Source organism: Amia ocellicauda, chromosome 1, assembly GCF_036373705.1.
Source record: "Amia ocellicauda isolate fAmiCal2 chromosome 1, fAmiCal2.hap1, whole genome shotgun sequence".
NCBI lineage: Eukaryota > Metazoa > Chordata > Actinopteri > Amiiformes > Amiidae > Amia > Amia ocellicauda.
Genome location: NC_089850.1, coordinates 1,305,761 through 1,332,221, shown reverse-complemented (window position 1 = coordinate 1,332,221; position 26,461 = coordinate 1,305,761). Strand labels below are relative to the sequence as shown.

General features: G+C 37.3%; 1 protein-coding gene across 5 annotated transcripts in view; it reads left to right on the top strand.

The window, feature by feature from the left end:
• Positions 1-13: 13 nt before the first annotated feature.
• Positions 14-26,461, top strand: part of LOC136738487 (intersectin-2) — a 235,780-nt gene continuing 209,332 nt past the window's right edge. For all 5 annotated transcript variants that reach the window (XM_066698568.1, XM_066698407.1, XM_066698655.1 and 2 more), the window contains exons 1-3: positions 14-138; positions 246-299; positions 16,157-16,218. In XM_066698568.1, the coding sequence (XP_066554665.1) occupies positions 16,212-16,218 (7 nt within the window). In that variant the 5' untranslated portion in view covers positions 14-138; positions 246-299; positions 16,157-16,211. The remainder of the gene's footprint in view (positions 139-245; positions 300-16,156; positions 16,219-26,461) is intronic.

Here is a 26,461-nt window from a genome sequence, read left to right as displayed (position 1 = left end):
AGTGAGAGCGCATTGCGCACGCAATGTTGGAAAAATACGATTACTCCTCCCATCATGTGCTTCAATGGTAATGAGGCTCAGTGCTTGCTTGCTGTCAGCCATGTTGTTGGTGTGACACTGCACTGGTTTCAGCAACAGGTACTATACAGCTGCGCATTTTCTTTATACAATTGAGCTAATACATTCATTATTATTATTTTCCTTCAGCGGCTTTCTTGTCTAATGTTTTTGTTTGTCCTCTTTAGCTGGGTTTTATAACTGCAAAATGATCGTGTTCTGGCTGTATCATACCGTGCAAAGTAAGTAAATGTTTACATTGTAAATCCATTATATTAATTTAAAATCCAGTTCTAATAATGACATGAACCTATGAAAACTTAGCTTAAGCCTTTAGTTTATTAAGGCTGTTACATAAAACAAAAACAAGTGGTTGGGTAAATAATAACGAGGACAAAATTGTCGCTTTACAATATGATTATACTGGATATTATTTTGAATCATCCAAGGAGGATATATATATATATATATATATATATATATCTTGTTGTAGATTGATCTTATGAATGCGTTTTGAGGTTAAATATATTCGGTAACATTCTGTAACAAAAACTTGTTTAGCAGGAAACTGGAGACTTGTGTCCAACAAGCTAGGGAATTAGGCAACGTAACTTCCTAAACACATGCTTCACTGACCACGTTATTTTTAAATGTTCATTGTAATTAGTTCAGTTTTAAAATATGATGTTCCTATTTTATAGCATCTTTCAGACAATCTAGAATCGTGTACATATATTTAAATTATACTGCAACAATCCTTTTAGCATTTTATGTTAGAAAAACATATGTTAATGTATCTGCATAGGTAATAGTCTAAATTAGAGCTAATGGAACAAACTGTTCTGACTGAATTGTTTAGTAGTATTAGTAAATTATGAGAGAACAAAAACATAAGGAACCCTCTGTCATAAGTGTGCTCTATGCAGGTGCTAAAATGAAACCGGCAACTTGGAACGTATTACATTTTGTTTTATAAATTAAGAGCAAGTCATTCCATTTATATTTTTCCTGAAGGGTAAGTCTATGATGCTGCTTGTTTTCAAAAAAATAACTTTGACGATTTATTTGTTCGCTATTCCCAACCCCAATTATCATATAAACTAACAAGGTCATATATCACAACTTTATCTGAAGAATTCAAGGTCTCTGCAGCATTAATATTGCTTTGGAATAATGTACCTTTTGGTTCTTGATGACATTTTAACCTTTAATATGCCATATATACAAGTAAAGCTTCTCAAAACATTGTTTAAATGTATAGTACAATCAAATACTACCTCTAGATCTAGAGCAGTAGTTTTAAAGTAGCAGCTGCCTTGCTGTTATTTTGCCTACCGAAAAAGAATAACACATCTTTTCATATATATATGCTGCTATTTTTACAGTAACTTTCAAAGACTGATGAAAGCTAAATTGTATGAAGGTATTGAACATCCAGAAGAAATGTAATGGACCTTTTTTTGGTTGTAGATTTGTAAGTAACTTTAACAGTAGTAGTAGTATTAATTATGACAGCATTGTGAAGTAGTGGTTATGGATTCCAAAGTAGAGTAGAGTTTTACTGTTGTCTTACCCTTAAGCAAGGTACTTTATCTAGATTGCTGTAGTAAAAACCAAGCTGTATAAATGGGTAATTCTAAGTTAAATGTAATATTGTAACAATTGTGAGTCCCCTGGATAAGGGCATCTGCTAAGCAATCTGATAATATTAGTAATAATAAAAATTGTAGATTAGCACAACTAAAAATCTGAAATCAAGTAATAGTCCAATTAAGGAAATCATTTAAGGAAAATCGATCAATTACACTTAATGAAAACAATATGTAAATCCAGTTATCATGTTGTATATTGCTGGTAGATTTCAGTGATTACTCATATAGGCTTTCAGTCTATACCATCTATTCCAAAAGGCACAGTGAAAACAAAACACAGACAACCCTACCAAGGTACAGAGATACAGCCATCTAAATTGGAAATGTCAAACCAACAGGCCAAGCTTTTAGAAACTATTGGGGTAAGCTTTGCCAGCATGGAGATATTAAAGCTATTTGTAAAGTTACAGGAAAAAACTGAGGTAAACTTAGCCAGCATAATTTAATCATTTTGATTTTGCTTGATGCTGGCCAAGTTTGTACCAATTGCAAGGCTCCAGTGACCTGGGAACACAAATGGAACGGCAGTATTTTTCAAACACTGAAATGTAAAAGATAAATACAAACATTTAACAAGGAAAAACACACTGCTCAGACTTCATCTGAGCATCGTAATGCAAAGATAACGTGTGTGTGGACCAGTCTTGAGACTGGATTTGTCTGGACTTGGTCTTGGTATTGGACTCGCTACCTATGGAGCATTATAAGAGTCAAAATTAAATTGTCAATTCATAAATTAATTAATAAATTAGTCATTTCGTAAATTAGTCAATTCATAAATTAATTTGTCAGTTTGTAAATTAGTCAATTCGTCAATCAATTAATTAATTTATTGCGCTGTTTGCCATGTCATCTTTCAATTTCATTTGCCAATTGATCTTTCAATTTCATTTGGCAAATTTACTTATTTTTAATGGTTGTCAATCACCCAAGGGGGTGGTTTTTGACATTCATGAGGCACCAATCACACGCAGGAGGGCGGGTCCGATCGATGGTGCTGTAATTGTGTAGTGGGGCCGCTGTGCTGGTTGGGGAGGGACGACTAATCCGTTTTGATCCGTGATAAGTACTTAAAAGTCTCGTAAGTGCTGTATTATGAATGCCCAAAAAGAATATGTAACAGAGTGCTGTAACCCCATACACACATATTTTTCTCAATTTCTACATTAATTTTAAATGAATTCCAATAATTCAGGCATATAGACTACACCTAATTAGGATAGTGGACTGTGTTTGTAGGGCACTTTAGTGTCTGTGTGCTGGTGTAGTGGTTTAGAAACACTGCTATGAACTTTGGGTTGTGGGTTTGATTCCATGTAGTGGAGGTATTATTACGTATGATTTTTTTAAATACAGTTAATTGTTTACATATGCAATAATTTAATAAGGCTCGAACACAGCATAATAATAATGATACTAATGTATTGTCATTGCTTTCTAACATTTGATCCACTCTAACTTGTGATATAATGCAAGTTATTTTACATTTCCTACCAGTGGCGAAGGCAGGAATTTGCGCAGGGGACATGGCGGCGGTCTCCCCAATAACAGTGTGAAAATTAAAGACCTGCAATGTGCGATTCATTTTGAAGTCGATCAACTTAGCTCAAAATTTGCATGAAATACATGAAATTAGGCAGATTTTGACTCAAATATATCTTTGCTTCACAACCAAATATCACTATGGGACACATCAGGCGAATAAATTTTGCATCAACCGACATTATGCAGGGAAACTAGACACGGTTTCTGTTGCTTGTCAATCACAAGACCTATTTTGGTGGAGGTGTGTAATTCAAACGGATGAGGATGCACTACTTTCGATGTGTGCGCTGCTAGAAAATCAGCTTTTTCCGCCGCTGATGTAGGAGTTTCTTTGTCAATGCAAGTCTCTGTGGTGATGCCTGAATTAATCAGTTACATCAACACACATTAGTTTGAGGTCCTTATGTACGGGTAAACGAGTCCATAAAGTTTTTCTTCTGTCATAGTGGAGTGAACATTTTAGCCACTGAATGATCGCTCCCCTGATCACGGTTGTGACTGGTATAGTATATGAGCACGTTACATGTGAGATAACTCGTGGACAGAATCAGTAGTGCAGAGCAGCGCCTGAGTCGCGCTTCGAATCCCGGGCGGAGCTCCGACCTACAGAAACATTAATTTTTTTTTCCAAATTGTCATGGCCCCGATGGCATCCCCCTAAATGCGCCACTGTTTGCTGTTATACACGTTGCCTGAAGCGTTGTTCTTATTGAAATGAAATTCTAATTAAGAGAAGCTATGTAAAAGCCTTATTAATCGCCTTATAATTGTTTGTTCTATTTAACTCCAGGAATTAAAAAAAAAAGGTAGGTGTATTTTAACAGTGAGAGACAGAATAACAACAACAAAATCCAGAAAAAAACGCATTTCAAAAAAGTTATAAATTGATTTGCATGTTAATGAGGGAAAAAAGTATTTGACCCCTTCGACTTAGTACTTGGTGGCAAAACCCGTGTTGGCCATCACAGAGGTCAGACGTTTCTTGTAGTTAGCCACCAGGTTTGCACACATCTCAGGATGGATTTTGTCCCACTCCTCTTTGCAGATCCTCTCCAAGTCATTAAGGTTTCAAGGCTGACGTTTGGCAACTCGAACATTCAGCTCCCTCCACAGATTTTCTATGGGATTAAGCTCTGGAGACTGGCTAGGCCACTCCAGGACCTTAATGTGCTTCTTCTTGAGCCACTCCTTTGTTGCCTTGGCTGTGTGTTTTGGGTCATTGGAATACCCATCCACGACCCATTTTCAATGCCCTGGCTGAGGGAAGGAGGTTCTCACCCAAGATTTGACGGTACATGGCCCCGTCCATCGTCCCTTTGATGCGGTGCAGTTGTCCTGTCCCCTTAGCAGAAAAACACCCCCAAAGCATAATGTTTCCACCTCCATGTTTGACGGTGGGGATGGTGTTCTTGGGGTCATTCCTCCTCCTCCAAACACGGCGAGTTGAGTTGATGCCAAAGAGCTTGATTTTGGTCTCATCTGACCACAACACTTTCACCCAGTTCTCCTCTGAATCATTCAGATGTTCATTGGCAAACTTCAGACAGGCCTGTACATGTGCTTTCTTGAGCAGGGGGACCTTGCGGGCGCTGCAGGATTTCAGTCCTTCACGGCGTAGTGTGTTACCAATTGTTTTCTTGGTGACTATGGTCCCAGCTGCCTTAACAAGATCCTCCCATGTAGTTCTGGGCTGATTCCTCACCGTTCTCATGATCATTGAAACTCCACGAGGTGAGATCTTGCATGGAGCCTCAGACCGAGGGAGACTGACAGTTATTTTGTGTTTCTTCCATTTGCGAATAATCGCACCAACTGTTGTTCACCTTCTCACCAAGCTACAATCCATCACATACCAGGGTGCACACTATAAAACAGAGGTGTCAACAAACATTATTTTGCAGGTCCAAGTAAGTCCCAAGTCTTTTTGCTTCAAGTCCAAGTAAGTCCCAAGTCAGTATTAAGCAAGTCTCAAAGTCATTGAGCTACAAGTCAAGTCTCAAGTCTTCAATTTTGAGTCTTCAAGTCTCTTTCATAATGAATTACCACTTACAATCTTCTTTATACTTAATACAATACATAACAGCAGATTATAAAAAAAATATATATTGTCCATATATTACCAAAATAATGTCCGATAGTATAAAAAAATAATATAGTTTAATTATGGGACAAAATCCAAGGAAAAAACATGAATATGGGTTTTCTTTTTGGTCCAAAGCAGAAAATGCAGAAGCTGCTGGTACAACTAATGCACTCACTGCCAAACTAAAGAGTGATCCTGTTCATAGCCCAGAACAGGAGGCTGTTTTGTCCTTCACACATTGTGAGGTACTGGCTGAGCTGAGACGCAGGGGATACATTTTGATACATATTTTAAGCAACTTTAGCACTTTATGACTCCGTTTAAAGATAACTGGCTAGCTAACTACTAAAATAAACACTACCCGATTGTGTTAGAATGTAGAAAGTTGCTGCTTAGCTAGCTAGGTGATCGTGCTTGGGGCAGCAAGGACGCATTATCTAGTGGAGGAGACGACACAGGCATGCGCCTGTGCTGTAGTCCCGTTCTAAAAGTTAACATTTTGTTAGATTTTCCTTGCTGTTGGTAAGTTTGTGCTTCAAGACCTATAATGCCCCAATGTATTGAAAAACTGTAACTTCCACAACAAAACATATAAGATGGCCTAAGCCTGTGTTGAACGTAGACCTTATTTGAGCGATTTTTCTGAATCTCTATGGGGAAAAATGAATGGGATTTTTGCATTAGGAACTGGAAGTTAATTTACATACGCTAGTGCCTACAAAGTGACGACACCACTTCGGCTCTCTATTGTCTGTGCCCAAGGACACATGGTATGACAGGCCCTGACACAATTCGCTCCATATTCATCCGCGGACTGCCATGCATCCATTTGAATGTAACAAAAAATTTACAATAACAAACAACATAAAAATGAGAAAAGTGAGCTTCGTTTTTCAAGTCATGCCAAGTAAAACACCCATAAGTCAGTGATTGCCAAGTCTAAGTCATTTCAGCTTTTTTCAAGTCAAGTCCCAAGTCTCATAAATTTTGACTTGAGTCAACTCGAGTCCCAAGTCACTTGACTCAAGTCTACACCTCTGCTATGAAATGGACCATTTTACCCTATTAAATGGGTATGCTTTCTTGTTTTTTTTAGTTTTTTATAACATGTAGTTCAGTCTATTTGAAAAATAATTTGAAGAAAAAAGATGAATCGAGGATTAATCTGTTATTTGTTTGTTTTGTTCATCTCATCTGCATAGTCTATTTCTTTTACTGGCATTTTTGCTCAAAAATTGTCCTTTTTCTGCAAAGAGCATGTGGATCCACAAAATACAGTGCTTACAGTCCATCTGACAAAGCTAATGGATATTTTTTGTTTTACTTATTTCTTATTAAATTCAGTGCATATGTGGATACCCTATTATTATTATTATTATTATTATTATTATTATTATTATTATTATTATTGATTTTATGCAGTTTGCCTTAATTTGATTGATTGCTTTCCAGTTTGAGTGGATCATTATTTAATTAACCTGGCTTTGTCTTACATTTGTTACTAGTTCACATTCCCTGAAAACAGTATTTATTATATTGTATTGTTGCTGTTATTTTAACCATAAGCTGAACGTAGTCCTTCAGGAAAAATGGTGAATCAATTCAAATGTATTAAGTAAATGTCTCCCCCATGCCAACAGCCTGAAAACCTCCCCAATGTGAAATCTGCAGGAACATTAATTTCACACATCCTGTGCCTAAAGCTATACAAAACACTTACATATATGTTTATGCTGATTATAGGCAAAGACCAGCAGGAGACTTGTTTGGTGTATTTTATATGTAGCATAAATTGTAAACAATCCTGGGGTAAAATCAGGCAGACACACATGCCAATGGGACCAGAGAAAAAATGTCAATGAAACATGCAATGCTGAAAATAATTGTTGTTAAAGGAGCAGTTTGTGACATATAGGTGTGGCTATATATATATTATAGATTGATGAGGATTTAAAAGCTCTCTGAAACAACCTAATATATGCCTTAGAACAGTGCTTATTAGGCTGTTTCAGAGAGCTTTTGGATCCTCAGCAATCCGGGGACCTGCACAGTGGTGGTGACTATTTTACTTATGTTTCCTTTTTGTTGTCAGTGTCTCAGTTTCAGACTTTTCCCAATTATCAAATGCAATACACACAACAGTGATACTTCCTGGTTTTCTGGAGTATACCTCTACCCCGATATAATGTGTTGGTCAGGAGCCAAAAAAAAAATCTTACCGCTTTATAGGTGAAACTACATTCTATTGAACTTGCTTTGGCCTCAAGCATTTCTGGTATTAATAGCCAGCAAATAATTTGTTATAACTAACAGTGTTTGCTGTAAATAAATCTGCTGTACATCTCCTTTCTTTTAATTACAAAACTTTTTTTTAGCTTAGTTTAAGGGTTACCCCACTCAGCTAGTGCTAGGCAAGCCATAGGTAATTTCTCTTCCGTATTATTGGGGGGGGGGGGATATATAGAGATTCTGCAGCGGTTTTGAGGAGTTGGCACCCCTGAGAGAGGAGCAACCCCATTGCTGTTTCCCTCTGACTGTGATATGCTGCAGGCCGTAAGTAAACCCCTGCTGACTTTGTGAAGTGCCAGAATCCTTATTTAGGGCACATTACAGTACAGTGATTTAATCATACATCGACGGATTCTTTGGTTATACTTTGGAAAATGACAAATTCACATACAATATCAGAAAACACTAAATTACACATTCTTACATCCTAACTATTGTAAAAAAATGTTTATGCATTTTAGCAAATAGGAGCATGAGCCACTCTTAGCCACCAACTGTTTTGGAGATGGGAGGTGTTTTCTTTGTGTTGAAGACGCATTATATCCGAATTCCCATTATATCAAGGTAGAGGTGTGTAACTTTTAATGGTAATAATACTTCTATTGATAGGTTCCATTTGGGTTTTTTAGACCCTTGTCCTTTCTGAACAAGATTATGGCCTAGATTTACTCTAGGAAGCAGGTGGCCCGTTTGGGACGCAGCCTTAGAGTAGTGTAATTATTGAACAGTATGCATGATTTTATGCCTTGTAGTGGCATTTTGCATCAATTTATTTGTTCCATCAGACCAATATTTTTGTTAGTTGTGTCCTGTTTCCCTTTTCATCTGTCAATTTAATTTTACTTGGGATAGGTAGCACTTGGTAACTTGTACTTACAAACTCAAGGAAGAGCTTTGCAAGAAGTGGTAGAACTCCTTTTAATTGCATTCCCAGTGTTCATTAGTAGGGTGCTGTAAAAGTTATGTGTGAAGGAACAACCTGACTGTCCTGTATTTCAGTTAGAAACCTTGTGTTGCTGAACAAGCCTGACTGCATTTCAGTGAAGTGCAGCTGGGCTTTTCAACTGCATATTATTAATCTAAAAGCAAGCACTTTTCTCAGATGTGAACCCGCACGTTCAAGTCTATAGGGGAAGCTGCCTGGCGACTAGTGAGTTAGCCTAAATCAAGTGTACTATACCAATAGAAAACAAACTCTTTACTATACATTCTTGTTTCACTGAGTAAATAGTTCCACCCATGGGAGTAGCCATGGTCACAAACCTATAAAAGCTGCTCATTGTTTTGAGAGAGAGATGTGTGTGTTGAATAGCAGTTTATAACCGGTCAATTTATAACCATGCAGTGATATTTTGAATGATTATTGCTCCTGTATTTTGCATTTCCTGTTTATTTGATTTGAATGACGTGGTTTATTTTTCTCAAGAAAACGCAACATTATTAGGCTACGTTGTCATTATTTTATTTGACAAATTTGCAGATGGTAGTGCAAGGTATTACGTGCAGATAAAAAAAATGTCCACTATAAATTACACTATAGGAGGTATAGAGGGTGATCAGTGCCAAAATTAAGATGAACGTGATTATGAACATGAAGATGATTATTAACATGATTATGAAGATGTACATGAAGAGGATTATGAATGTGAACATGAAGATGATTATGAAGAGGATTACGAAGATGATACACAGCCCCATACGCAACAAACTGCAATGCACTGTGTGTTCTGACACCTTTCTATCAGAACCAGCATTAACTTTTTCAGCAATTTGAGCTTCAGTAGCTCGTCTGTTGGATCGCACCACACGGACCAGCCTTCACTCCCCACGTGCATCAGTGAGCCTTGGCAGCCCATGACCCTGTCGCCGTTTAGCCACTTTTCCTTCCTTGGACCACTTTTGATAGGTACTGACCACTGCAGACCGGAAACACCTCACAAGAGCTGCAGTTTTGGAGATGCTCTGACCCAGTCGTCTAGCCATCACAATTTGGCCCTTGTCAAAGTCACTCAGATCCTTACGCTTGCCCATTTTTCCTGCTTCTAACACATCAACTTTGAGGACAAAATGTTCACTTGCTGCCTAATATATCCCACCCACTGACAGGTGCCGTGATAACAAGATTATCAGTGTTATTCACTTCACCTGTCAGTGGTCATAATGTTATGGCTGATCGGTGTATATCACAATCAATCTCACAAATTTAGGCTTTTCTATTGACATTGGCACATTTTTTGAATTTAGTCACCCAAAACATAATAATAATAATAATGAAAAATGCTGGGAAATGTCTGAAAATACTATCTAGTAAAAATTATATGATTATTGTTTCTTTTTAACTCAAGGACACTGATTTATGTATTTTTACAAGAATAATCTGTGTTGTTCTACCTGAGTGATATTGTTACTAGGGGCAGGATTAAATAAAAAATGTTTGCGCTGTGAGTCGCTCGCAGAAGCATTAGCGGCATGTCTGAGAATGGAAATCGCGCTGCTAAACTGTCGTGTTATTAAATCTGACCCGATTTGCGCTGCAAAACGACCTTCTCGTAGCTCCTTTCTTGCGCAACCCGATAGAATAAAACACAACACAGCAGCTACTAGAAAACTACACAACTGTACTCAGATGCGCTTTCATGTTTAGTTAGATGCTACTCTCTTCTAATTTTGAAAGTAAACCCTGTGATGTACAGTTGTGTAGTTTGCTATTAGCAGTTGGTTATAGCTGTAGTTAATCCTGCCCAACAATACAGTGGGAGTGGTTAAGTTTTCACTGTTTTAAATCAAGAAAATATCTGCGAGAAAACAACCTGAAAATGCTCTCGCAGGATAACTTTGGAGTTGTCTAAAGCCTCTCACGGTGAAGGCAAAGTGGAAAGAAAGCCTGTCTGGCACAGGTTGGCACAGGTTTGCACAGGCGCTGCTCTGGGTTTATTCACAGCCTCCGTGGCTCTGTGTATTCAGTGGAAATAACGGATTATTGCTACAGTAACTACAATACAGGTGTACAGAGCGGGTAACAAATTACTTTGTGTGGATGTTGGGCGCAACATGTAAATGTTGCCTATTGTTCGTGCACAGAGAGAAAATATGTTGTTATTGAATGTCATTTTATATTTTGTTCAGCAATGTGTCAGTGTTTAGATTTGTTTTTTATGTATTTTTTCATTACTTGTTTAATTCACTCTTTTCTTCATTCTGCTGTTGCTTTGTTCGTTGTTCTGAAAACTATTTGATGTCTTAAAAATGGTTTCCTTCTTTACACATCTTTCGTGGGAGTAGTGCCTACTATTGATTAAATATTAATCCTCACTCGCACAATGAAAATACAATGTTACATACAATGTTATGTATATGCAGTCTGTATCATATAGGGGGTGTTTCCATGCATGATACATTTGGCATTATTTTTAAGTTTTACACGTAACAGAAAGATGCCCTGTGTTCCTTTCAATTTTAAAATTAGAGCTTTTTCCAGATGGGTATATCCAACAGAACGGCAAAGATAATGCCGTCCAGTATCTGTTTATATTAGATTGGCATTAGGTTTATATTAGGTTTATTGTTAAAATATATCAGCCAGCTGTTCACGAGTTAAGCATTCAGTGTCGCTCACACCCAGATACCGCCTAGAAACCCATGTAAGTATCCTTTCTTACAGTGTATTTATACCCTAGAAACCCGTGCAGTAATGCACTCATTGCAGATTGAATGTGTTTCTAATGTAAGCATTTTATAATCGAAGTTCAGACATATCAGGTTTTCAAAAATTAATGCATCTCTCTCTATATGGACGAACACTGCATTGAGTGACACTGCTGTCAAAGCAGCTGTAGTGTAAACATACAGTATAATTGCAGTTATTAATATTTACACGAACAGGTAAAGCATGGAGACATCTGGATGATATTTATGGAATATGTACAGGCATATATGGTTGCGTATCTTGCAAGCCAGTATATGAGGTTTGTGCACTGCACTGGTTGGATGAAATAAATAAATAATCTGTTAAAGGCAAACTTGCACAATGTAGTGGATACATTTAGGATTGGAAACAAATATAATCTTAGAAAAATAATCGGAACAGATTAAATTTTGCATTTATCCCAGGCATATTATACGAAGTGGAAGTGGTAACAATACGTTACATTCACACACACGCACACACACACACACACACAGTACACAAAGCAGGTTTGTGTGGTCAGATCACACACACGCGCGCACACACACACACACACACACAGACGGACATATTACAAATGTGTACTGTAAAGAGTATGTATGGAAATGCAATTGAGACAATGGTACAATATGTGTAAATATATCTGTGTAACACGATCATATATTTAACATGTATGTGTAAACATTGAACACTGGTTTACTGGTTTCTTCATTACATATTGTCATATTTGTCAGTGTGGCCACAGTGCACACAATCTTTGGAGAGATATGGTTAGTGTGCAGGTGCGCTGCACCGCAGGGTCTACTGTCAGTACTGCACCTTGAGACACCGAGGATCAATTTTGTACTTATTGCTTTTTACAGTAGATGGCATCGAATTATATTAAAATGATGTACTTTGTACTGATGTACACATCACTGTTCATTTTCAAGTGATGATAATAAAAATTGTAATAGGCGTTTATATCACAACATTACATGACCAGCAGTGGCGTATTTAGGGGGGAGGCATGGTGCCATGGCACTTTTGAAAACAATAAACGCAGACAGAGCTCCCCACGTGGGACTCGAACCTGCAGCTCCGGCACATGGAACTCCGATACTGTGTCACACCCGCTAGCCCAATCAGGCAGATATGTTAAAGTGGGCGGCTTAACACTGTACTTATTAATTCGGAAGGTTATGTCACATGTAATGTGCTATGTTCAGTGAGCTAAAACTACTTAAAACATGTTTGCGCTCCACTATGACAGAAGAAAGTCTTTATGGGTAGCACACCATGTCTGTTGATGTTATTGATGAATTCGGGTGTCACAACAGGAGACTTGCATTCACATAGAAACTCCAACATAGCAGTGGAAACAGCTGATTTCCAATGAACAGTTACAGCTTATTTTTAGTTGCTAGTTGCTTCCAATGATAAATGTAACCACTATGAGTTTTTTAGCCAGTGCGTCACAGTTTGTTTTTAATCTGCACCGCTACACATAACCCAGCTAACGCACAATGTTGCCACAACATTGTAGCAACGTAATTCAACATTGACCCACCCGCTAATAGATAACGCCTAGGTAAGGATGTCTGCCAATAATAATAATAATAATAATAATAATAATAATAATAATAACTAGAAGTTGCATGCAACTTTTAAGGCTTCCATGCTGTATCAGTAGGTTTCAGATTTCAGCAGGCATTTGTAGTTTAAATGCATGTGTTATTAAATGTGTTATTTTCAATTTCAATCCAATGTTGTATAGATTTAAGGTTTCCAATCTTTTGTCACTTGAAGTGTGTATTTCAATGTCAGTGAAGTATAATATTAATTTATTGATTGCATGTATCAATTATGTAAGGTACCATTGTATTTTCCACTTAATTCTAGCATATATGTGAAGTTTTCATTGTGCCGTTCAAGATGCAGAATGCAATTACCACATTTGGCCACATGATGGAGGTAGAGGTCTACATAAGGAATGTCATGATGTGGCTGACATGTGAAGCTGTCATTTTTGTTGGTGTACAGCAGCCATGTTCTGTGTCCTGTCAACTTGGCTTCATCAACTTTGACAGATCTTTGTACTAATTTAATCACTGACAATTTAAGTACATTAGGCTATAGTTCTGAAGATATTTGCTGTCATAAGTGACATAATTTAACACAATTTGGTGAGTTTTTGAATTTTGCTTATTTTTGTGGGGTCAATTTCATGCTTTAATAAATAAGCGTATTTTGCATTGTTTTTGAATGCAGTCACTTGCAGACGTGATAGATAGCAATATCTATGTAAGACATGCAAAGTTTCAGGTCACTGGGCTTTACAGTTCCGGAATAGTAGCTGTTTTCATTTTTGCACGCGGACACATGTTAAATCCAACATTGCGGCTTAACCGAGTACCCCACAAATTGAATTACTTGGTTTTATGTTCAAAGCATAGCCATAAACATATGTGCAGAGTTTCATGTGTGTACTGTATTCCAATGTGCAGGAAATGTGTAATGTATCTAAAGCGGTACGTAATTCTCTTTTCATTGGCCAAAGGCACCCATTTTTTTCACTGGGGCAACCTTGGTAGTACTCTGTACTAGTGTCATGCATACCAATTTGTGCCACAGTGGGTATAAGTGTCATGGAGTAGAAGGCACCAAAGCTTGAATCAGAAAACGCAGCCTGGCGGACAAAACGTGAGACCAAGCAACTTCTGATGAACAAGCGTAACAGTAGGGCATAAGGTATGCATGTGTATGAAGTGGCATATGCATGTGTCCGTTGGTTTTGGAGAAGAAGATTTTTGTAGCATTTCACAATTTCGATACTCATCGCAACATGGCGGCGGCACCATGTGACCGACACGTGTAGTTTTCACTGCATTTGTAGGTATAAGATGTGTCTACAACACTTGCGAGTTTCTTGAGTTTTCATGCATGTATGAGTGTTTTAGGGGCATTAGACGTTTTGGTGGAAGGAGGGAAAAAAACAAAAAAACAAATTATACATACATGCATACATATATATATAGTAGGGGACCAAGCATATGTAGACAGATGAGGCATATGTAGCAGACTTTAGGGTTTCAGGCATGATGAGATTCAAACCCAGGTCTCATACACCACAGTGCAGTGTTCTAAGGCCAAATGGCCCAAGCTTTCATAACATGTCATCAGAACTGCTACAATATGATAATGCTAGTACATGAATATTGAAACTATTAAAGCTATAAGCAGCCAAACACATCTGTAGAAATATATCATGTTTAACATATTTTTCTGTTCTGGCCACGGTGGACTTGAACTTGAACCCAGGTCTTCTATGCCATAGTGCAGTGACCTTACTGTCTGAGCCATATCCAACTTTAAACAAAATATCACAAAACTATCCTATGTCTGTGAGAAGGGAGTATTTAGATCATGACATTATCGTTTGTAATATGAGTGTGACATAATATGTGAGTGTGATATAATATGTGTACTATTGTGGTGGAATTGTGTGTAATATGAATATTTATGAGTGGTATATGTTATTCATATATATTACAAGATATATTTTGTGCAATATACTACATTAAAGTTTTTTATTCTTACAACAAATACATGGACAATATAAAAATGTTAATTATTTCAATATTTGTAAAGATTACTATTAGTTAAATTTGTATTGGTAGTACAGCTCCCTCTCTTTTTCAGGTCCACATGAATGTATAACATGTATCGCTTCATAAATGTACTCTATTATAAATCCAAGCCTTAATAGCAAGCTCCCAGTGGTGCAGTGGGTAAAGGCACAAAATGCAAAACTAAGAGATGTTCTCGTATCTTGTATATGTCAACACCTGCATGTGTCTGAGTACCTATGATCAAATCCTGCTGAAAGCTTAAGTTGATGGTTGGGTTTCAGAGTATGTGGTCTCTACTGGAAGTCCCTACAAGTGGTGTCATTGTCTGTGATTGAGAGATGTGCTATTTAAGTGGATTAGATGAAGTTTGTGAAAGTACAGACAAATTTAGTTTTATAAATCTTTTTTTATGAACTTACATTTACAAATCTGAATATAGGTCATAACACGAAGTCATGCACCAAGTTTCAAATCTGTCCCATTAGCGGTTTTGGAGAAGAAGATAATTGAATATTGTCTAATAATTGTCATTAATCCAATATTGGCACCAAACGATAAGGCGTATGACCTGCAGCATACCAAATTTGGTGAGATTCTGTCCAGTAGTTTTCATTTTATGGTCATTTGAAATATATGGCGGAATAATAATAATAATCCTACCAATTACAAAAGGTTGTCAAGCAACTTCATTGCTTGGCCCCCTAATAAAAATCCTAACAGAAACAATAGGCTTCCAGCACTTTGTGCATGGAAGCCTAATAACAAAAACATTTAATAACTATACAATGGATTATAATTTTGGTGGAATTCACATTCAATTCAATTAGGTCATTTTTACCTCTGTTACATATGCACTGAATTACTATGATTTCTTGGTGATACTTATTTTGAGAAAATATCTGTGTTCAGGCAAAGAGTACCCAGAGCCTTGGCCTGTGAAACTGTGCCCTATTGCATTTTCAGGATGTGCCAATGGGCTCTGGTAGCACTATTTAGCCACTGAGGGCTTTTTGTATTTATGAGTGTGACTTGGACTTCTTCAGGCCTGAGACGATACATTGTTTGCTGTCTGAAGTATGTGGTGGCTGTGAGGTTAGGGCAGTCAGGGTGGTGGGTGGGTTTGTATTTGTGGAGGTGGGGGATGGAAGGGGTAATATTCCCCCAGTTCAGCAGGGAGATGCCATGCTCTGCCCTCCATACATTATTAATGTGTGAATTTGTGTGTGTGTTGCAGATGACTGAGAGCTAACCAGGCAAATTCAGAATCAGGATTACTCTTTTCCACAGCCATGAATGGTAAGTAGAATATTTATGCTTGTCTGTAGGTGATTGTGTGTATTGATGAGATACCTGAGAAAGTGGTTGTTTATGCTGCTGTGTTTTGGAATACTGCCATGCCTACAAGACAAAAATATCTCAGACAGTACTGAATTGATCCATACCTAGCACATGTATGCACTGCAGCATGACTATTTCCTTTTAATATAAACATTGACTTTTCCCTTACTGATGAGGACAAGTTGTATTGTTATGGTATAATGAATAAATAGACTAATGTATTATATAATTTTTTCTCTCCTGTATTTGTTTTCTTTTTACAATAATACGCTTGTGTACTGGTTAACTGATTAACTGACTTCGGAATTACTTGTGACTTGCTTAATACTGACTTGGGACTTACTTGGACTTGAAGCAAAAAGACTTGGGACTTACTTGGACCTGCAAAATAATGTTTGTTGACACCTCTGTTTTATAGTGTGCACCCTGGTATGTGATGGATTGTATACATTATTATACAAGATTTTAAAAGAACACTTAAAAGCATGTGTATTTGTTTTTTCTTATATTTTTGTTTCATTCCTTTACAAAATATAAAAACAGAAACATTAATTCAAATACATAACGTTTATTATTTCATGTTATTTTCAGAATTCATCCAGTTTGCAAGGTTGATAAAACCTGCGAGACACTTTTGCTTCTGAAAGATCAGAGAAATTATCAGACCTACTACAGTGAGGGAAAAAAGTATTTGATCCCCTGCTGATTTTGTACGTTTGCCCACTGACAAAGAAATGATCAGTCTATAATTTAATGGTAGGTGTATTTTAACAGTGAGAGACAGATTAATAACAAAAAAATCCAGAAAAACGCATTTCAAAAAAGTTATAAATTGATTTGCATGTTAATGAGGGCAATAAGTATTTGATCCCCTATCAATCAGCAAGATTTCTGGCTCCCAGGTGTCTTTTATACAGGTAACGAGCTGAGATTAGGAGCACTCTCTTAAAGGAGTGCTCCTAATCTCAGCTCGTTACCTGTATAAAAGACACCTGTCCACAGAAGCAATCAATCAATCAGATTCCAAACTCTCCACCATGGCCAAGACCAAAGAGCTGTCCAAGGATGTCAGGGACAAGATTGTAGACCTACACAAGGCTGGAACCTACACAAGCAGCTTGGTGAGAAGGTGAACAACAGTTGGTGCGATTATTCGCAAATGGAAGAAACACAAAATAACTGTCAGTCTCCCTCGGTCTGAGGCTCCATGCAAGATCTCACCTCGTGGAGTTTCAATGATCATGAGAACGGTGAGGAATCAGCCCAGAACTACATGGGAGGATCTTGTTAAGGCAGCTGGGACCATAGTCACCAAGAAAACAATTGGTAACACACTACGCCGTGAAGGACTGAAATCCTGCAGTGCCCGCAAGGTCCCCCTGCTCAAGAAAGCACATGTACAGGTCTGTCTGAAGTTTGCCTATGAACATCTGAATGATTCAGAGGAGAACTGGTTGAAAGTGTTGTGGTCAGATGAGACCAAAATCGAGCTCTTTGGCATCAACTCAACTCGCCGTGTTTGGAGGAGGAGGAATGACCCCAAGAACACCATCCCCACCGTCAAACATGGAGGTGGAAACATTATGCTTTGGGGGTGTTTTTCTGCTAAGGGGACAGGACAACTGCACCGCATCAAAGGGACGATGGACAGGGCCATGTACCATCAAATCTTGGGTGAGAACCTCCTTCCCTCAGCCAGGGCATTGAAAATGGGTCGTGGATGGGTATTCCAATGACCCAAAACACACAGCCAAGGCAACAAAGGATTGGCTCAAGAAGAAGCACATTAAGGTCCTGGAGTGGCCTAGCCAGTCTCCAGACCTTAATCCCATAGAAAATCTGTGGAGGGAGCTGAAGGTTCGAGTTGCCAAATGTCAGCCTTGAAACCTTAATGACTTGGAGAGGACCTGCAAAGAGGAGTGGGACAAAATCCCTCCTGAGATGTGTGCAAACCTGGTGGCCAACTACAAGAAACGTCTGACCTGTGATTGCCAACAAGGCTTTTGCCACCAAGTACTATAGTTGAAGGGGTCAAATACTTATTTCCCTCATTAACATGCAAATCAATTTATAACTTTTTTGAAATGTGTTTTTCTGGATTTTTTTGTTGTTACTCTGTCTCTCACTGTTAAAATACACTTACCATTAAAATTATAGACTGATCATTTCTTTGTCAGTGGGCAAACGTACAAAATCAGCAGGGGATCAAATACTTTTTTCCCTCACTGTAGGTAGAAGAATTTCCCAATGAAAAGACTTTAAAAGGACTGAAAAAGTGTAAATGTTGACTTATCTTCCTCCAGGGAGTGCAATGAAGCAATAATACAAAACAAAAATCAAAATGTTAGGATAGACTGAAAAAACAGTATTAGCTTATATTGTAACCCTTACCAAAATATGAAAATTGGTACACATTTATTGTATTGTGGAATCCACCTTTATCTGTGTATGGATTTTTCTAATAAGTCAGACTGATGAACCAGAAGTATGTGAAGATAGAATTTTATTGCATACAAGCAGCTTGGAAGAATGGCAATCACAGAGGCGGTCTCTATGACAGCAGATTCTTAAAGGCACTTTACACACACACATATGTTTATATGATATAGTACATGCCGCAACGGACTTTCTGCCAATCTCTTCAGACATGTCAGTCTCTTTAGGACCTATTACAGATCTTGTTGCTTGGCAGACATGGAATTTGTCCGTTATTATAACTCGTAACACAGAGAGCAGTCTGAGGATATTTTTGACAGTTTCTCTTGAGAACCACAGAGAAAAACAACTCCTTGTATGATACAGACAGTCTGGATACTTTCATCCTAGTTTTATATAAAGAACGTCAAATACAGACAACATTAAGTATAGACGAGGACAGAGTTAGGTCATAGTTATTCACACAGCACTCCACATCTTTAATTCCTCAAACAGGTTTTTTAGAGCTTGAAACTAGTTAACCCTTTTAGCCCCAGCCTCTTCAGTATTACAGTACTGCACTAGTACTTGGTACTCAACCATGACATTGCTCTTACTGAAAGTAATGTGTCATAGGATGTGATCTTGTTGTGACCTATAGCTGAGATATGACATAATGGTTTAAGATTAGAATATCCTTGTTCAAATCTCTTTCAGCTTCAATAGTGATACTAAAAATAATATTCATAGTCATAATAATTCACAATGCACATTTTCCTAAAGAGCCGTTTAATATCAAAAAGTCTGTGTCTGTGCTAGTTACAAGGTTATGTAGCTTTCATATGTTCAGGAAGAGCAGAAATTTTTAAATGTACCCCTGCGTGTATATTTTTTCACTTGTAATTAATTTCTTAATGTACAGGCTTTCTCTAGCAATTATAGATCATCAAAAATACTTAATACATGTCAAACTTATTTTAAGCACTACTTTTATTTTCAATAGTGCCAAAAGCAGGGATGTGACTTTTTTTTGGGGGGGGCAAAATATCATGTGACAATCACATGCTTTTTTTTTTGTTAATACAGATTGACACTGTTTGTATATTGTAGCGTGCCACTGCACCCAATAAAGACTTATTATGGTAAAGACAGTGTGGTGGGGAGGAGCATAGGGACAGGGGAAAAAAGTGGGGAAGGGAGGCGGAAGAACGAGTCAATGTGTTCAGTCTCTGATACCTGTGTGTACTGCACTAATAATAAATATATCAATTTGTTGTTGCACACGCAGTGATGAGGTGGTTCTACTTGTTCTACTAGTTGTATTCTGCCCATTACTTAAATAAAAGTTGTTTTGTATTGGAGGCATTGGACCAGATTACATTTAAAAAATGCAATTTGAAAATATATGATTACACTGATAGTATATATTTTTTTCTTCTGAAAGAGAAGTATTCCCCATTTGCCAGCATGCCTGTGTTATATCTGTTTTATTGTTTCTTTGTCTGCCATCTTTACAGCAAAGTATTGTGCAATATAATGGAAACGTAAAACAAAACAAATATTTAGAAAAACATGTGCTGTTTGGAATGTTTTGCTAAATGCACAGAACCCCCCCAAAAGCTTGGGGTTGTTTTTTTTATGTTACTGAACACCAGGGTATATTCATCAAGGGGTTTACACAGATTCACTATTTCCAACACTTTTTATGTAGTAAATAAAATACAAATTAAAGTTAACATGCATACATCACCGCACATACAGTTTAGTTGAGTAAGGTGCTTTTACTGGAAGGTTAACATGTTTAAGAACTTTAGAACATAAGAAAGTTTAAAAATGAGAGGAGGACTTTCGACCCGTCATGCTCGTTTGGTGTCCATTAATAACTTAGTGATCCAAGGATCCTATCCAGTATATTTTTGAATGTTCCCAACTGTCAGCTTCAACCACATCTCTGGGGAGTCACACACTGTTTGGATGGGGAAAGTGAGGAGTCCACATAAACTCCTAGGTCTTTCTCATGTGTGACTTCTTCCAGTTCTATTCCTCCCATAGTATAATTATAGTGGACATTTGTATTACCTGCTTGTAATACCATGCACTTGTCCGCATTGAATTTCATCTGCCAGGTGTCAGCCCACACCTGAATATTATCTCAGTCCCTTTGAATAACCTGTGCTGCCGAGCAGGGTTGTCATGATACTAGAATTTTGAACTTCGATACGATACCAGTTAAATTTCACGATACTCGATAACAATTTGATACCACGCCAAAAAAGAAAAAAAGTCTACACACAACATACATTAGCATTTCATAAAGATACACAATCTTTACTCCAGATCAAATGGGCCGGAGCAGTAAACACAAGTATAATAGTATTAAGAAATTTTTTTGGGAATTCAGTAATCATTCAGACATTTTTTTCAGAACAAGAGTGCAGGTAGCTAATAACACTAATGTATAATTTGGTAATTTCTTTGGCCAACATAACACAGAGCATTCCGTGACTGGTTTAATCTGGCTTGTTGTAGTAACGGTCAATAGGCACATTCATGTTTTACGTTTTACTGCATTGCTATTGCATAGATTCATAATATATTGAAAATGTGTTCCATATGGGAATTTAATGTCCTTTTATTTGATATACAGAACATGCATGTAACACACATCAGTCATTATACAGACCAGAAAATAATACAGTAAATAACAGGCAAATATATCTACACAGTCTTGAGCCATAGTTGATTCTGTTAAACAATATTAATACTGGGTATAGTAAAGTTAACTCATTTATACTGTGTAACATTTTATTAGATAAAGCCATGTCGGTTAAGATTCTTAAAGGCAGAAAATAAAAAACGAAATCGAGCAGCATTACCTAGGCCTATATTATGAATATGGCTTTAGATATAGCTGAATCAATCATATTTGTCCTATATCTGTCCTTCTATTTTACAAAAAAATTGAATTAAATACCTATACGGTGTTTGCTGTAAATTCGTTGAATGTAATAAGTTATAAATTACTGTGGTTGATCGATTTAAAAAAAATAAAAAAATAAAATAAAAATAATTAAAGCTGTTATACACTTAAATGGTTAGATTATGCCTTAACTTAGATATGTGCAATACCAAAAAAATGAAATTGTGACTTTAACCCTATTAAATATGTCTTTTTTTTTTTTTCAAATCCGCCATCTTGGATTTTCTGTACCTATCGTCATTAAACAGATGTTTTAAAACGTAATAAAAGTAAAAATATTAATAACGACCACATTTATCATAGTACAAGACCCTTGTCTAACGTTTGGATGTGATAGTTGATACATTTTTATCGATTTGTGTGAACTACACCACTTAACATTGTCAAATGGTGCGAGTCCACCGTTTGGCCAGAAATGGCAGCTGCGCGGACCGGCACCGAATATTCAGAGTGGAATGTTGCAGCAGAGCGGAGACACTATGGAATGCCGTTTGAGTCAATAAATAAATATGGCTATCAAATAAATAAATAAGGCAATAAATATATAAATAAATATATAAATGGGTCAATATATAAATAAATAGTATTTTTTTTTTATTATGTTTTTCATAATGCCACATGTCAGTATTTCATGGCACTATTTCATAATGCCACATTTCAGAATTTCATGGCACTATTTCATAAAGCCACATGTCAGTATTTCATGGCACTATTTCATAATGCCACATTTCAGAATTTCATGGCACTATTTCATAATGACACATTTCAGTATTTCATGGCAGTATTTCATAATGACACATTTCCATTTGGTATATTCAAATGAATGGGGCGTTGTTTCTCACAGATTCAGACCAAAGCAACAGCAATTGAGTCTGTATGCGCTGCTGTGCGCACAATACGGAGGACAGCAGAGGAGTTTATCGGCGGATACTATTTTGGCCCGTATTGAAGGCTTTTTTGAAATACTCGGGCGGATAAGTGCTCTGGTGGCAATAACACTTATAATACAGGTAGACGCCTAAGACGTGAGGGCCAGTAAACACAATTTAACATGACTGACATTAAACAATCATGCAATCTGGTGTAGCAATATGATATACAAAGAGATGGGAGAAACGGAGCATGAGTGGCATATTTTCCACCAGAAAATCGATACGACAGGAGACAGGTGGATAGCAAAGTTGTTCGTCAGCAGTTAAAGTAGCTAAAACGTTAATGTCAAAGTCTTTACACATAAACTTGATCAGTCCACAATACATAGTATATACTACTCCCTTGATAACATCCATCTAATTATGTTTTCTTCAGTTATTATTTTCATAAATGTATGTTTCAGTAGTTTCACAACACCGATTAGCGTTGAGGAATGCGATTTTATTTTATTTTGGCTGATTCTCTTGGCTCCGGGAGTGACGGTGTGGAGGCAGTGCGCAGGCGCGAGGCAGGATCCCTGTGTGACGTGAGCAGCAGCTGCTGGCAACACAACGCAACTTGCGCTTTGGGAGTCGAAGAGGGATGAACGACGGTCGAACGTGCATTAAAATAAAAGTATAAGGATTAAGTTGCTTTTTAACCATAATTTGCGGTGCTCTGTACATATCTACTTATTTATTTATTAATATTTCATTATATATGTAATATATAAATATAGGGGAAAATACACGTTTTCACTGCTGGCTGGTGTAAATAAATAAATGCCGTGCAATTAAATAAATTTCTCCACAGTACTGGAGAGAAGAATAAACAAAAAACAAAGGTAACTGCTGACACTTATACATCTTCATTACCTAATGCATATTATGGTCCATGACTTTTGGAGAAATTGTTTGGTTACTTTCTTCCTGTTATTCTGATTTGATCTGATTTAAGGTAAATACTTTTTAAACAAGAAGATTCATCACCCTGAGTTTAACAGCGAGCATGATCCTACTGATTTAATTTTACATTTAAAAAAATGGGTAAATACTACTGACTTCTGTACACAGGTACAAGTAAGACACGTCAGTACTCGTGGCAAGTGTGGTAATACAGTAGTGACTTCTAACAATGAGTTCACCTCTATAATACATACAAGGTTAACAGATGTACCAACTACTGTTGAAAAAGTATTCAATGCTGAATTAATAGAAGAAGCCCCACAAAAGTGTGTGTGATGGGGTGGCCGGGAATTGAGGCTCAAAGACAGAACCACAGGTAACAAAAACTACATTTTTATGAAGGAACACAAAGTAAACTGGCATGAAGGCCAAAACAAAAGTGAACAAAACAAACTACACACAGGATGGAAACAGTCTTCATTGTGTTATAACAAAACAACACAAACACCTTGCTTGCAATCCAAACTCTCTAACCCCTGATGCTTTGCACACACAAGTATGGTCGTCACCTAATGAATTGTCCAGTCCACCCCAGTCATTGTGAAATAAGTAGTACCGTGTTGAGAGCTGAAACACATAAATGTCTACATATATATTCATATATTATTATAATTATTTTATTAGCAGATGATACAAAATATACACAATTAAAGAATCACGCCTGATCTAGCTCTCATCTGCCTGTCCTCTCATCGGCTCTGCAAGTTCCTAACTTTCCGTTGGATTTCACTCTTGATCTCGTTGCAGACCAAGGTCTCCGGATCAATGCCTTGATCAGTCACTGTCTGATCATGTACTAATTATTTTGTGTCGGGTGCAGGGATGGCGATAGGCTGACTGCTGTTGGCACTATAATTCAGTATCTACAGGACTGAAGATGCCCCTCACCCAGCGCTGCATTGAATAAAGACACTGCCAGGTTGCTAAATGCAACATAAACAGACCTGTCGTTGTTTCACACTGTTGAAATGCAGTCTGTGGTAAATGCACTGCAGTGTTGAAAAGCGCATTCCTGCATTGATGTATGCAGTTGTACACACAGTCAAACCCATTTCAAAGTGCTTTCACATTATTATTTATTTATTAGCATTGCGTGTTAAATTTTAATGTTATGCTATTTTTATAACTGGTTGTTTGTTTTTTAATTGTGTTTGCTAGCATATGTGCATACCGATTTATACACCAGTTTACACAGTTTGTTGGTTTATGTTTATGTAGCCTATATGTGCTTGTTTTGAAAAAATAAAAATACATACTGAATGCAGTGTTGCTGCCGTGCAAATGTTGTGTGATATTCATATGTAAAAATATGAAGTTCAATCCAACTGTTTATTTTTCGTTTTCGTCACACAGTTGTTTTATTATTATTTTTGTCATTTAGCTGATGCTCTTATCCAGGGTGACTTACATTTTTCCCCATTTATACAGCTGGGTATTTTACTGGAGCAATCTAAGTAAAGTACCTTGCTTAGGGGTACAACAGCACTGCCCCACCCACTACTCCACAGTGCTGCCTTTGTTTTATGAAGGAGACACATTTTGCAGGTGCGGTGGTTGTATTTAATCCGAAATCTCAGCAGTGCCACCCCAAGATTTACAATGGCCCATCTGGCCACCCCTATGAAAAATGTATGGGGGCGCCACTACACCTGAGGTGTATGGTGTCACTGCATGGACAGAGAGCCTTTTTTTTTTTGTTAAATGAAATACGCAATCCCACAATTTTCATAATACAAGTACAGTGCTCCGATACTTCAATATTACCGAATGCATAACTTGGAAACGTTTCTGAAATTTGGTATCGTGGTTGTATCAAAGTATCTGTATTTTTGCCAACCCTACTGCCAAGATTGTATCTGCTGTGCCAACTTTTTTAGTATCATCTGCAAATATGTGGAACTCCACTAACAATCTCACTCTAGAAGCAACTCCTCTTATTGACACCCTCTGTTTCCTATACATCAACCAGGTCATAATCCATTTACTTTACCCTACATACCTACAGCTTCCAATTTTACGATCAATCTTTGGTACGGAACCTTGTCAAAAGCTTTCTGAAAATCTAAGTACATGATATCATTTGCTTTCATGTGATCATGTGATCTACAGCTGCTGTTGCATGTAAAAAAAAAAAACTCGTTAATAGATTAGTAAGACATGATCTGCCTCGTCTAAACCCATGCTCACCATCTCCAAGGATATGTTTTTTATTAAGATGCTCCTCTATTTTCTGTCTAATTTTTTCCACAATTTTACAAGTAATACAGGTGAGACCTGATTGTTCTGTAATTTCCTGGCTCAGTTTTCTCCCCTTTCTTGTGGATAAGTATACCATTTGTAGTTTTCCAATCAGTTGGCACATCCCCTGTTCTAAATGTAATTTCGATTTTTTGTTGGTGGTAATATATATTTATAATATATTTATAATTTATTGAATTTCTTTAAGTACTGTTGGAAATATACCATCTGGCCCAGGTGATGAAGAAATTACAGTTTTATTAGCAGCATGGAGTGAAATCCACGTACAGAAACAATGACTGCTTACAGTTAATATCCGAGTGTATTAAAAACTTGGATTTCACAGGACACCGGTGCAGTGCCGTGACTAGTTAAAAATAAACTGAAGGATAATAATTGGAACGGTAGCAGACGATTTTATAATTTTTTTATGAATAACTGGACGGTGTTTCAGTCTGTCGATTTGTGAATGGCGTGCAGTGACAATCCGCAGAGACAATCAGTAGGAAGGCGATCACAATTAAGTTAACGTCATCGAAGCCCTGGAGGAAGCTGGGGAGTGGCCAGCTCTCCTACGCCTGGTGGTCATAGACAGCACTGTGGAGTAGTGGTTAGGGCTCTGGACTCATGATTTGAAGCTTGTGGGTTCAAATCCCAGGTGGGGCAGTGCTGTTGTACCCTTGAGCAAGGT